This window comes from Hordeum vulgare, chromosome 5H (assembly GCF_904849725.1).
Source record: "Hordeum vulgare subsp. vulgare chromosome 5H, MorexV3_pseudomolecules_assembly, whole genome shotgun sequence".
NCBI classification, from domain to species: domain Eukaryota; kingdom Viridiplantae; phylum Streptophyta; class Magnoliopsida; order Poales; family Poaceae; genus Hordeum; species Hordeum vulgare.
The window spans coordinates 530,573,226-530,584,748 of NC_058522.1; the positions used below are offsets into that span (position 1 = coordinate 530,573,226).

The 11,523-nt window shown below is 42.5% G+C and overlaps 2 protein-coding genes across 3 annotated transcripts; both read left to right on the plus strand.

Annotated features, from left to right (window-relative positions):
- Positions 1-232: 232 nt before the first annotated feature.
- On the plus strand, positions 233-5,823 carry LOC123452328 (mitotic checkpoint protein BUB3.3-like). 2 transcript variants are annotated; one of them, XM_045128967.1, is made up of 9 exons: positions 233-713; positions 987-1,117; positions 2,526-2,608; positions 2,974-3,228; positions 3,508-3,580; positions 3,996-4,076; positions 4,151-4,229; positions 4,862-4,962; positions 5,514-5,823. In XM_045128967.1, exons 1-9 carry the CDS (start codon positions 618-620, stop codon positions 5,581-5,583), a joined length of 969 nt encoding a protein of 322 aa, XP_044984902.1. In that variant the 5' UTR covers positions 233-617; the 3' UTR covers positions 5,584-5,823. The 2 variants fall into 2 exon arrangements, with proteins under 2 accessions (XP_044984902.1, XP_044984903.1); XM_045128968.1 differs by lacking the exon at positions 233-713 and adding an exon at positions 1,213-1,417 and having other exon boundaries at positions 1,044-1,117.
- A 2,828-nt stretch (positions 5,824-8,651) lies between these two features.
- LOC123452330 lies at positions 8,652-11,080 on the plus strand. Its single transcript, XM_045128970.1, has 7 exons — positions 8,652-9,027; positions 9,113-9,207; positions 9,430-9,550; positions 9,631-9,749; positions 9,843-10,032; positions 10,126-10,272; positions 10,647-11,080. Exons 1-7 carry the CDS (start codon positions 8,686-8,688, stop codon positions 10,935-10,937), a joined length of 1,305 nt encoding a protein of 434 aa, XP_044984905.1. The 5' UTR covers positions 8,652-8,685; the 3' UTR covers positions 10,938-11,080.
- Positions 11,081-11,523: the final 443 nt, after the last annotated feature.

Consider the following 11,523-nt stretch of genomic DNA (forward strand, 5'->3'; position numbering starts at 1 on the left):
GCTGCAGTTAGGGTTTTCTTGTGTCACTAGGACCGAGGAGACACGAGTCGTTTTTTCGGTATCTCCAGTTTGAAAGACTCATCACCTTTGGAAAATAGGCAAACATTAGCTAAAACTATGAGCCTATGACTTAAATAACCCGTGGTTTATGTAAAACCACCTTGCCCTTGTGGCAAATGAGCAAATTTTCAAGAAGGAGAAAAGAAACACAAGCCATCCCGCGCCCAGGTCGACCCAAATTCAATTCACCCGACGCGCCCGCCCGCCCGCCGTCGCGCATCCCGCTCATCCGCCGCCTTCTCCCCAACCGCCGCCGCACCCTCTGGAGGCAAGCCAACCTCCGCCTGCTCCGTCGCCTTCCCCGCCACTCCGGGGGACGCCGCGGCCGACGGCAGCGCTCCGGTTCGGCGCATTTCCTCCCCGTCCTCCGCCTCGCCCTGTGGCCCGCCTGCGCCCGCCGTCTCTTCCGTCGCCGCGGCCTGCTGTTCGGGGGACGGCAGCGGCAAGAAGCGGCGGCGCTGCCAGCTTCTCAGGAGCGCGCCGGGAGAACTCAAAACACCAAACCTCCCAAATCCTCCCTCCCGGGGCTCCTGGCTCCTACTTTCTAAGACCGCGCGATGGCGAGGCGCGGGCTGGCGGCTGACGCCGGCGCCGTCTCCAGGGTTCGATTCGCGCCGTCCTCTAACAACCTCATGGTCTCCTCCTGGGATTCGGTGAGATCTCGCTCCCCCCTCTCATCTTTGGCGGCTTGGCCATTTCTTCTTGGTAATACGCTTCTACTTGTAGTTTGTTCAGATTCGAGGGCGGCGCAATTTGCCAAGTGTGTGTTTTCTCGAACATTTTTGGGGCAGATTCTCTGTAACTCTTGCCCAATTTAACTCACCCTGGCTTCCGAATTTGATGCATTTATTTGAGACGAAACCAGGGCACTTTATCTTTGCGAAAGAGATGGCTGACAGGGCTTCGCTTGGAATTTTGTTCTGCAGGGGCTGAGGCTGTACGATGCAGACAAATCCATTCTCCGTCTGGAGGCGAATTCGGAGGCAGCACTTCTGGACTGCTGCTTCAAGGATGAGTCTGTGGCATTTGCCGGCGGTTCGGATGGATGTGTAATAAGGTATCAACAAAATTAGTTGCAACACTCCACGAAGTCCATGTGCTTCGTCATCACAGAAACATAATGCTTGTAGCGTTTTTCTTTTCCAAATGCAGGGGCACCGTCCTCTATTCTGACTAGAGCTCCCTTGGAGGCTCCATGTTAATTCTAAGAGACAGAACTAGAAATAAAATCTGATCCATCCAACTAGAAGATCTAATTGTATTGACGTGTTACACACTTACACTTCATGAAGCCTGGTAGAATTCGTTCAGAGTATGGCAGTAGGAATTGTCTTATTTACCTTTGTAATTATTTAAGGTAAACTATGAAGTTAGAATAATTTCAGTTACATATCTATGTACTTTATTTCAGCAGAAAAATTGAAGTATACATTGAAAATGAAAATAATTTAGACAAAGCAAATGTAATCCCATCTATGTCAGCTGCTTGGCTTTATAGGTGAAATTCTGATAATACGATTTGTCTGGGTCACTTTTATGTGTTTTGCTTTTAGCTATGTGTTTTAGGTAAATATTGGGCAGATGAAAGTTGAAATTTAATGCTGCATGTCAACTGCATATATAGAAAAGAGAAAGAGTGTAGATCAAATAGCGGCAATGGAGGATACGGTCCATCCAATTGGAAGATCTAATTTATCGACATGTTAGATTTAATCAATCCCGGTTGAGTTATTTCTGTTGTATGCATATAAATGTAATGTTCAGAACATGAAGCAATCACTTCATTATGTCCAATATTTCTATGTATGTGCAGTACCTTTTTTCCATCTGGCTTCATATATGGATGCAGAAATCTCCACATTAAGAGAGAAATAAACAAAACCACGCCTATACTGGATTGATTGTAACATGATCTGTATGCTAATTGCTATCCTTTTCTATTTTCAATTCATCTCTTTCTAGTCTCAAAGAGTAATATTTTGAAAATGTATTATTAACATGGTTTTCCTAAATTTCACATTCCTATGTGCAGTTGTATGTTCAATTGTTCACATTGTAAGCACACCATTTTTTTTTACTGTGTGTTTGTCCTTGAAAACTAGCCTGCGCAGATGAAACATATGCATGAGTTTATGACTAGTTTCATCAACCCTCAGACCTTCCCCCAGGCTAGGTCTCAAAATCCCCAATTTTTATTTTGACTCCAACACCCACCCCTTACATGAAATTCAGAAGTAAAAATTTACAAGCCAACATCCCCAAACAGATAAATTGCCTTGGTTTTTACGATTTCACTGCATTAATACTATTGAATATAACATCAGAACTGAAGTAGGAAAGTTTGGTGTGCCCCTGCCACTGCTGTTTTACATTTTACACTAGCAAATAATGTTTCAATCCTGGTCTTCTCTATTTTATATGGAAATTACATGCATTAGTATTTATGCTGTTGAGAATATTCCCAGGTATGACTTGAATTTAGGGGCTCAAGATACAGTAGGGCTGCATGATGATGTGGTTGTCAGCACTGAGTTCTCCCAGGTTACAAGTAAGTTGCATTGCCAATTTTAATGATCTCCTCTTCGATTTCTTGGATTTTTTTTTGCTGGAGCATCAGATGCCTTCATAAAACAGTGTGTTTCGTATCATCATTTACTGAATAGGAAATTATACTATGAACTTAAGCTTTTTAATGGCCAATTCAAACAGTTCCACTGAGATTGTCGTGGAGCGATGGTTTAGCTTGATATCATAGATTTTTAGTTGTAAACTACTATGACATTACTGATCAATATGAAATACCCATGTTCTGATTTTTTTCATTAATTGAAACAGCCGAAGTTGCTTCTTAATGTATTTACTTCTACTATTGGAGATTGCCTGTACTGATAGTGCCTTATATGCTATTTTCAGGTCAACTTGTAACTTCTAGCCTTGACAAGAAGTTATTTTTCTGGGATACACACACAAGAAGTGTAAACCATAACAACAGTTTCAAGTTAGATTCAGTGGTGGTATCACTTTCAGTCTGTGGCATGTATATATTAGTCACAGATGAGAATGACGTTTACTGGTATGACATGAGGAATCTAACAGGACCGATTAAGGCAAAAGATTCCCCCTTGAAGCATCATATACGGTGTCTTTGTGCTTCTGCAGAGTGGAACGGTATGGACATTTCACGTTTCTTTAGGAACTGCTAGCTACATATGTTTGAAGCAGAATTCTAAAAGGGATCATGGTGGAGCTTATTTCATACGGTTTACTGCTGTATTTTTTTTGTACTTTGTAGGTTTACTTATTTACAATGCGATTGCCTATTGACCTCTACATATTTTATTCAATAGAATGCTTAATGACTTGAATAAGTGCTATTTGTTGATCTAAAGTAGCTGTTTTTTTTACAGATATCTTCTTACTGATGGATGACTACACTCTTTTTCTTAGGTTACGTGGCTGGATCTATGGATGGAACTGTTGCAGTGAAGTATTTTGACCATGATGTAGACAATGACATGGGGTTAGTTTTGGTACTTCCTTTCTGCTCTTTTTTGTCCAGTTTATTTGCATTGGGATGATGATGTACAAACTGTAGTTGACATTGTAGGTCTCTTTCTCTTATTGCTTCACTTGTTATTTATAGAAGTATATCTATTATGCCTTCATGTAAAATGCAATCAAATTGAAATCAACATGAGTAACGATATATCCCAAAATTTCTGATTATGTCATATGCAACCTCTATCTAAAGTAGATAAGTGGTTGTTCATATGTTTCAGTTTCCTGTCCATCTTCTATTCTTTTACCGAAGGGCCGACTGTGGAACATAATTGGCATTTTTAAAGTAGAGGGACTAATCTAAGCCTAGAACAAAGTAGATGCACCTGAAGTACCAATTACCTATTTAATTTCTTGAGATATTTGTGCTTTTGCAGATATACTTTTCGATGTCATCCAAGATCAAAAGATGGAAACTCCAGTTTGGTTCCCATAAATAATATAGCAATTCATCCATCGTAAGTCTTGCAATTTTGTACATTTTCCTACTACTATGCTTCTCAAAGTGATTTTTTTATGCTCTGGTTGGCAGCAAGCAAACTTTTGTTACTGGAGATAATGAAGGATATGCCATTGCCTGGGATGCTTTATCAAAAAAGAAACTGCTTGAGGTAATATCTGGTTCTTCTAAAAATTGCATCTTTGATTATAGACCCGCTTGGCCTAAAAAGGTACTCTTCATGGGGTGGAAAATTCACTAAATGTGTCACATCACTTGAGACTGAGGCGTCTTAACCATAGGCACTCCTGCTAAACTTTATCTATTTGCTAAGTACCGGTCATGGATAGACTGGGAAATGTGAGCATCATGGTAGGAATAGCAGCATGCCTATTAGTATTAACTTTTCTGAGAAACCGTTATGAAAAGACTAGTTCACATGTTCCATAGGCATTGGACACATGTTACACAAATACAAAACTACCATTAGAAGAACACACTGTTCTGCAAACCGAAAGAGGTGGGTTGTTTCTGTTATATTTCAAAGAAACATTTGGTTGATCAATATTATTCATTAGTTCTTCAAAAAATTTCTGAAGTATTGAACACTTGCCAAATATCTGGACATAAGATTGCATGTATTACATGGTTGATGCTGCCATGAACAACTTAACATAAAAGTAAAATTTTGGGCCCTGTCTTGTGATAATCTTGTTTTCAATTGTATTTTTACTATCACGTACTGTACTTCCTTTTTTGTTCTTTGGTTCGTAACTTGAAAGTATAATCATTTTGCCCGTGCAGTTTCCTAGCTTTTCGGGCAGTGTGGCGTCAATGGCATATAACCATACCGGTCAACTTTTGGCAGTTGCTTCAAACTATACTCATCAAGGAGCAGACAGAGTGTGAGTGGTTGCTAAATCGCGAATCTTCTTATCGTTTTTTGTCGTTATTAGTATCATTGGATTCGTCTTGAATTTGTTAAGCACAACAACTACCATTGAGCTCACTGCTAAAAATAATTGACATATTCACATGCCTTCACCTATATTCAGTTATGCGTGAAAAATGACTATGCCAATGAGATTAGCATCGACTAGATATGTCTGCACTTCCGAGTTTAATGTCCTGCGCACATGCCGACTGGGCCCTGGAAAAAAAATGTTTCCTTGTCATTATTGAGCTTGTTGGCAGCCTGAAACTTTTTGCTAAACATAGTTCTTGCTATCTCGTCAACAAAAGATTTTGGCTACATAGTGGCCCTAGTCTTAGCTGGGTGTTGTGCACATTGATCATTGTGGGCTTATGATTGGCATCTGTGTTTGGTTTGTTGTCTGTTTCGCTATGGTCACTGGTGTTTCATCCTCACGTCTCTTTTCGGTTCTGTAAGAAAGCATGTGCTAGTCCGTTTTGGTAACCAGTTAACGCCCTTATATGTTTTGCTCCTGTTGGTCAGGTTGGAGGTGGAGGGGCACCAGATATTTATCGAAACGACGCGGGATTCCAAAAGGGAAAAGTCTCCCTGAGACTGAGAGTAGAAGCTCTCTTCTTACCCAGACTGGTCCAGCCGACTTGTACAACTAATGAGCCCTGACACTCTAGTCTTTCCCCCCTAACATTATTGAGCTGGGCAGAGTGTGTAGCATTCATGTCATCATGTGTTGTGTTTTGTTGTATGTATGTTTAGGCATTGTTGTTGTTACATGTGTGCCTTGCCCTGACTCCAACAAATGATTGTAGGAAAAAAGTTCATTTTAAACCTTGAACTATGCAATTCCGGTCTAAATCAAACCCTGACATGATGTGGCAAAGGATGGCCGGGATTGATGGCATTTTGCAAGGGATGCACATCCTGCTCCTTGTTGGGCCGCCCAATTTTAGTTTTTTTTTTCGTTTAAAAACAGAAAATAAGTGCACACCCTGCTACCGGCTAGTCCGTCCTGCTTTAAAAAAAAATTGCTTTAAAAAAAAAAGCGTGTGGCTGCTCCAACCTACTATGTACGTACATTTGCTGCCTTCGCTGACGACAATAATTGTTCGCCCCTGGATTGCTGGCTCTTTGGTGATTAATGAATGGATTGCTGGCAGTTTGCATATTTTCTCAGATCTTGGGAATTTTATTTAAAAATTAATGCTCAAATTATTTTAAACTGCATAAGAACCTGTGGTCATCTAAGTAGGAAATACCAAACAAGAAAAAGAACCTGGCAAGCCAGATATTCAAAATAAAAAGGTTTACGAATTTTGAAAGAAAAAGTTCACAGATTTAGAAAAGTTCAAGAATTTTAAAAATAAGCTCACAGATTTGGAAAAAGATTGTAAAACTAAAAATGAGTTTGCGGATTGTAAAATCGGCCGGCCCATTCCTGGTTGACCATTTGTGAATTTATTTTTAAATCCGTGGACTTTTCTTTTGAAAATCCGTGAACTTCTTGTAGAAGTCATAGTTTATTTTCATAATCCATGAAACCATTTTTCAAAATTCATGATTTTTTTCCCTTTGAAAATCTGGTTCACGATGTTCTTTTTTCTCGTTTGCTATTTCCTACTAAGGCTGTGTTTGGTTGGGCTGCAGATTCGGTAAAAGTTGTTGTGAGCTGTGGAAAAGTTGCTGTGAACTTTCATTGTGAAAAAGCTGAAAGCTGTTTGGTTGATACAATTGTGAAATTGTAGATTTGACTGTGAATTATTTGTAATGATCCTGAGCTGGGAGTCCATATTTTTATGTGCAACTTGACCGTAATATAGTGTGAAGAACATTGGTAGGCAATGGAATGGCCATTTTGCAAAGAAAAAATATGACAATTTAGATTATTCACAGCTATACCTGGGCATGGGCAGACCGGGCCGGGCTCGAGCCTGAAAGTTGAGCCCGATGGTCACGTCGGGCCAGGCTCGGTCCTATAAAAAAAATAAACCGCAATCGGGTCGGGTCCAGTCGGGCTTTTTTCCATCTCGGGCCAGGCTTGGGCCCAAAATTCAGGCCCGACGGTCTGGGCCGGGCCGGGCTCGACCCTGGATTTTTAGCACCCGACTTTTTTTGGCCCGGCCCGGACCGGAAATGCCCATGTATATTCATAGCTAACACACATGAATTCAACAACTATACTTTCATGTTGCATATCCATATAAACAGATATTGACCCTACTATGAATAGTATCTATGAACAGAGAGAAAATTTTGAAAGAGAATGGATAGTGATGAGTGATGGAGAGTGGAGGGAGGGGAGAGGAGGAAGGAGTCACAGTTCACCGGCACTATTGTCGCCTGATGGCCGGACCTGCCCCGTCCCTCATGGACCCCGGATTCAGAGGCACGGGACGACCTTTGCACCATAGGGGGCAAAGGGAGAGAAGATGGAGGTAGGTATGTTGGAGGAGAAGGACCGATGCTCCGACGCCGGAGCTGTCGGACCGTCGGCCGACCATTGTCGAAGCCGTCGGACCATCGACCGGCCACCGCGACGGGATGAGGGGGGCAGAGGGAAGAGGGAAGAGGGAAGAGGGAGAACAGAGTCAGCCGTGGAAGCAGGGGCGGAAGCGGAGGCTGCCGGCGGCGGCGGCGGGCAGGCGGACACCGGCGGCAGCCGACGGTCGATGGGCAAACCCTAGGCTCCTCACTCGCACAGGTCAAGCGAGACGCGAGCGTTTGGCCCATTTCCTCTGATGCTATGAGAAAACAGAAGAGCGAAGGGGTATTTGGAGTGGCATGGTGGGTAAATACATTACAGTTTGAAGGAAACAACGAAAAACACCATGCTGATGTTGGGGTGCACCAGCTACGGGAAATACACTACACAGAAGCTGTAACTTTTGGAGAAGAAGCTTCTCCTTTTCACCCTTTGGTTAGCTTTTAGGTCCCAAAAGTTAGAAGTTGGCTTCAAAAGCTCGACCAAACACAGCCTAAGAGGCCATCGGTTTATATATATACTTTAAAATAATTTAAGCACTCAAAAAAGGTTCACAAATTTAAAAAAAAGGAAAAGGAAAATAAAAGGAAAGAAATAATAGAAGCAGAAAAACTGGATGAAGTGAACACAACGCATGTGGTATTTGTTGCATCGACCAACATCAAATGGTCTTCTGTTTGAACCAGCCCTGTGCGTTAATTTTTTGTTTTAATAAAGAAAAGCAAGCCGGTCCAACGCGCAACAGTGTAGCGTCCCATGAAATTTTCGTTTTTGAACAAAAAAACTAAAACAGTTCGGTCCACCAGATGAATTCTTGCCACGTCAGCTTTTTTTTTGCCTAAAATGATGTTAAAGCTTGATTTAGACCGCGATTACATACTTCAGGATGCAATCGACCAGAATTTCGACTTAAGGGTTCATTTGGTCTGATCTCTACAAGTTCAAGGTTTAAAATAATTTTTTTTCCATGATTGTACTTTGTATGCAGTTGTATAGAGCTGCAACTTTGTTTTCCGGATGGAAGTTTAGACTTGAGCTGGACAAATAATTCTGGATGAAAGGAGTACTGTCCTTTTCCTGCTACTGAATCTGTCCCACAATATAATATCGTTTGAGACGGAGGGGGCAGAAAAGAAACTGCATATGCTAGAAAGTAGGAAAGGGAAAACGCGCTTTGCCTCGGCGAATACGTAGTGCACTTGAAATACGTCTTCATCAATGGCGAGGGTCAGACTCAGAATCGATAAGGTTCAGAGAGCAGCAGGGGGCAAAAGCACGAACTTAACACCCCTCTCCTCCCGCTTCACTCCTCTGGCCATGGCGGAAACCCTCGCGGGCCTCCGGCTGGCCGCCTCCGCGGTCCCGCATCCACGGAGCAGCGGACGCCCCTGCGCTGCCGCGCCGGCCCACCACCGCCTCCCCCAGCTCCGGCGCGGCCAGCTCTGCGCCCGGGCGGCCGTCACGGGCGCGCCGGAGGTGGACGAGGACGAGGCCATGAGCATCGACAACCTCTGCCGCTTCTTCGACCTCAACGTCGGCAAGTGGAACGGCATCTTCTACGTACGCGCCACCCTCCGCCCTTTAATCCCCAAAGCCTCCCTGTTTCCGGGTCCGTAATTTTTGGTTAAGTATTGTCTCTGTGCAGCAATTCGATGCGCACGGGAGGGTGCAACAGGAGATCAGCACGCGGCTGTCCGCCAGCACGTACGGGGAGGACGACCTCATCAGCCTCATGCAATCGTAATGCTCCCGGTGATATACTGATACTGATATTTTTACACCCCATATCGAATCCTGCTCTGCTTCAGTCACTAATATGTTCACTCCTCTGCATTTTCAGTCAAGTCAAGTTCTAAGCTAATTTCTGCAAGCATTTTGACCATCCACGGCCTACATTGCTGTTTCGAATCCTAACCTTGGGCCCTGATCCCTGAATGTTTTATCTGCAATTTTGTCTTGTAGGCTGTATATCAAGCAGGCTTCGTCTGGGATAACATTCGCAGACGAGGAGGATCCTGAACCAGAGTGGGCGGAGTACAAAATCAAAGAGACTAACATGTTCACTGTAGATAAATATCAGCAGGTGGACTGAAGTTCTTGGTCTTTTTTTTTCCATTTTGGGGGTCTGAGCATTTGTAACGAGTTATGTTGTTTAGTGCACAGATTGGGTTCTTTCCTGAACAGAAGGCATTTGCGTTGAGATATCAGACTGCTGGGATGCTGGAGACAGTCCTTCGAGCCGGCGTGCTTGGAGATGATGACACTGGTGAAGAATCCCCGAGGTAAACAATATTATAATTCCACCACCTTAGGAGTTTGCTGCATTTTGCTGCCCTTATAGTAAGATTTACCCTATCTGTTTTGACTTCCAACAGAAACTTGAAGATTCCTTCTCGTAAACCATCTATTGTCTGTGAGAACTGTATTTACTCTCTTGATGGCAATGGCCGGGTAAGAGCTTTCCACATAATGGATCCAAAGGGGGTGCTCGATACACTTATTGTTTTTCATGAAAGTCAAGGCACCGTATTACCACTCGCCGACTCTTCAACTAATGATCCTGAGGTGAGTTCTCATGGTCAAGTGTTGTAATCTTCGCACCGATGAACTTAAGATAGGATCATATGCTAAGATATACCTTTTATCCTCTGTCACTAGCTTCCCAGCAACGATAGGATAAATGCTCTGCTTGGAAGGTGGGAGGGCCATTCTGTGACGAAAAGGAGCGGGGTGTATGGAGCAACGCTTGATGAGGCTGATACGGTTGTCCTCCTTGAAATAGACAACAATGGTCAGCTGATCCAGGTATATTTCAGTCTATGGTAGAGGTAATTCCAATAAATGTTTTAGAAAAATGGATCTAAACAACTAGGGCTGAACTTGTAGCTAATGCATTTCAAGAGTTGCATGGCGTGCGTGGGTTGGTGGCTTATCTTATCTTTATCCATGCGGACATCAACATCCTTGTGTTCATTCTTTATTTTACATAACAGTGTGTTTTATAAGCACTAAAGTAATTCCTGGTTAGACGACCCTAATGTTATGTAGTAGTATTTTTTAATTCAATGTCAAAAGGTACTGCTGAAGAAATATTTTTTTAAGTATCGCTACATTTTCTTCAAAGACTTTATGTAAATTTGTTCAAAGACTTTTGTATCAATGGTTTCTTATCTTCATAGGATAATATATCAACGAAAACCGGAACTAGCACGACAACAACGATCCACTGGACAGGAATAGCGAATAACAACTTGCTTCAGTTTGATGGAGGATATGAGATTACTTTGCTACCTGGAGGGATGTACATGGGATATCCATCAGACATCAGCAAGTGCATCGAGCAGTTAGATCCTTTTAATTTGGAGTTTTGTTGGATGGAATCGCCAGGAAAGAGGCAGCGGCTTGTGCGGACCTTCGACTCGGCTGGTCTGGCTGTTTCGTCGACCTACTTCATAGAGACCAGAGTATGAGTGAGTGAGTCAGAGCTTTTCTTTGTACAAAATGTAATGCACCAATTTTTGTGAGCTTTCCAGTAATCTCACTGGCTAGTGTTGTGATACCTTGTTCAATACATGATACTTTAATATATATATTTGTCTATAGGTTTTTTGAAGTATCGAGCTGGTCTTTCTTTCTTTGGCATCTTTTATTCGCATCCATAAATCAACTGGTTTTCTGATTCTTCTTTGGCATAGAAATGCATGGTAACCTTTATATTTGCATATTTGTCTTCGCCCTTTCAAATGCCATCTTCAAATATAATTGGTTTTGCTGACTACCGGACACTGATCTGTATCTGAACTGGTAATGAACGTGATATTACGTCCCTATATCTTCGTTTCAAATCTTTGGAGTAAGAAAGTGTGGCCAAAGGAATGCAGTGGATCATTTGAAAGCAGGTCCAGAAGCTCCTCGTCGTTTGTAAACAGATGATGTTTTTGACAAGTGCAGAGTTTAATGTAGATGTTTGTGACATTTGAACAGTGTTAGAGAGGTTTGACTGCGCACTTTCTCAAGCATAATTTGTTTCCAAACAGAGGTAGTAGAAGCTAACGC

What these genes read in the sequence shown, in the direction of transcription:
- LOC123452330 (XM_045128970.1), top strand. Translation starts at nt 8,686, where the DNA reads ATGGCGAGGGTCAGACTCAGAATCGATAAGGTTCAGAGAGCAGCAGGG. An exon ending in AGTGGAACGGCATCTTCTAC is followed by an intron (nt 9,028 to 9,112) that starts GTACGCGCCACC and finishes GTCTCTGTGCAG; the next exon opens with CAATTCGATGCGCACGGGAG. An exon ending in CTCATCAGCCTCATGCAATC is followed by an intron (nt 9,208 to 9,429) that starts GTAATGCTCCCG and finishes TTTGTCTTGTAG; the next exon opens with GCTGTATATCAAGCAGGCTT.
- LOC123452328 (XM_045128967.1), top strand. Translation starts at nt 618, where the DNA reads ATGGCGAGGCGCGGGCTGGCGGCTGACGCCGGCGCCGTCTCCAGGGTT. An exon ending in AATATAGCAATTCATCCATC is followed by an intron (nt 4,077 to 4,150) that starts GTAAGTCTTGCA and finishes TCTGGTTGGCAG; the next exon opens with CAAGCAAACTTTTGTTACTG. An exon ending in CAAAAAAGAAACTGCTTGAG is followed by an intron (nt 4,230 to 4,861) that starts GTAATATCTGGT and finishes TTGCCCGTGCAG; the next exon opens with TTTCCTAGCTTTTCGGGCAG.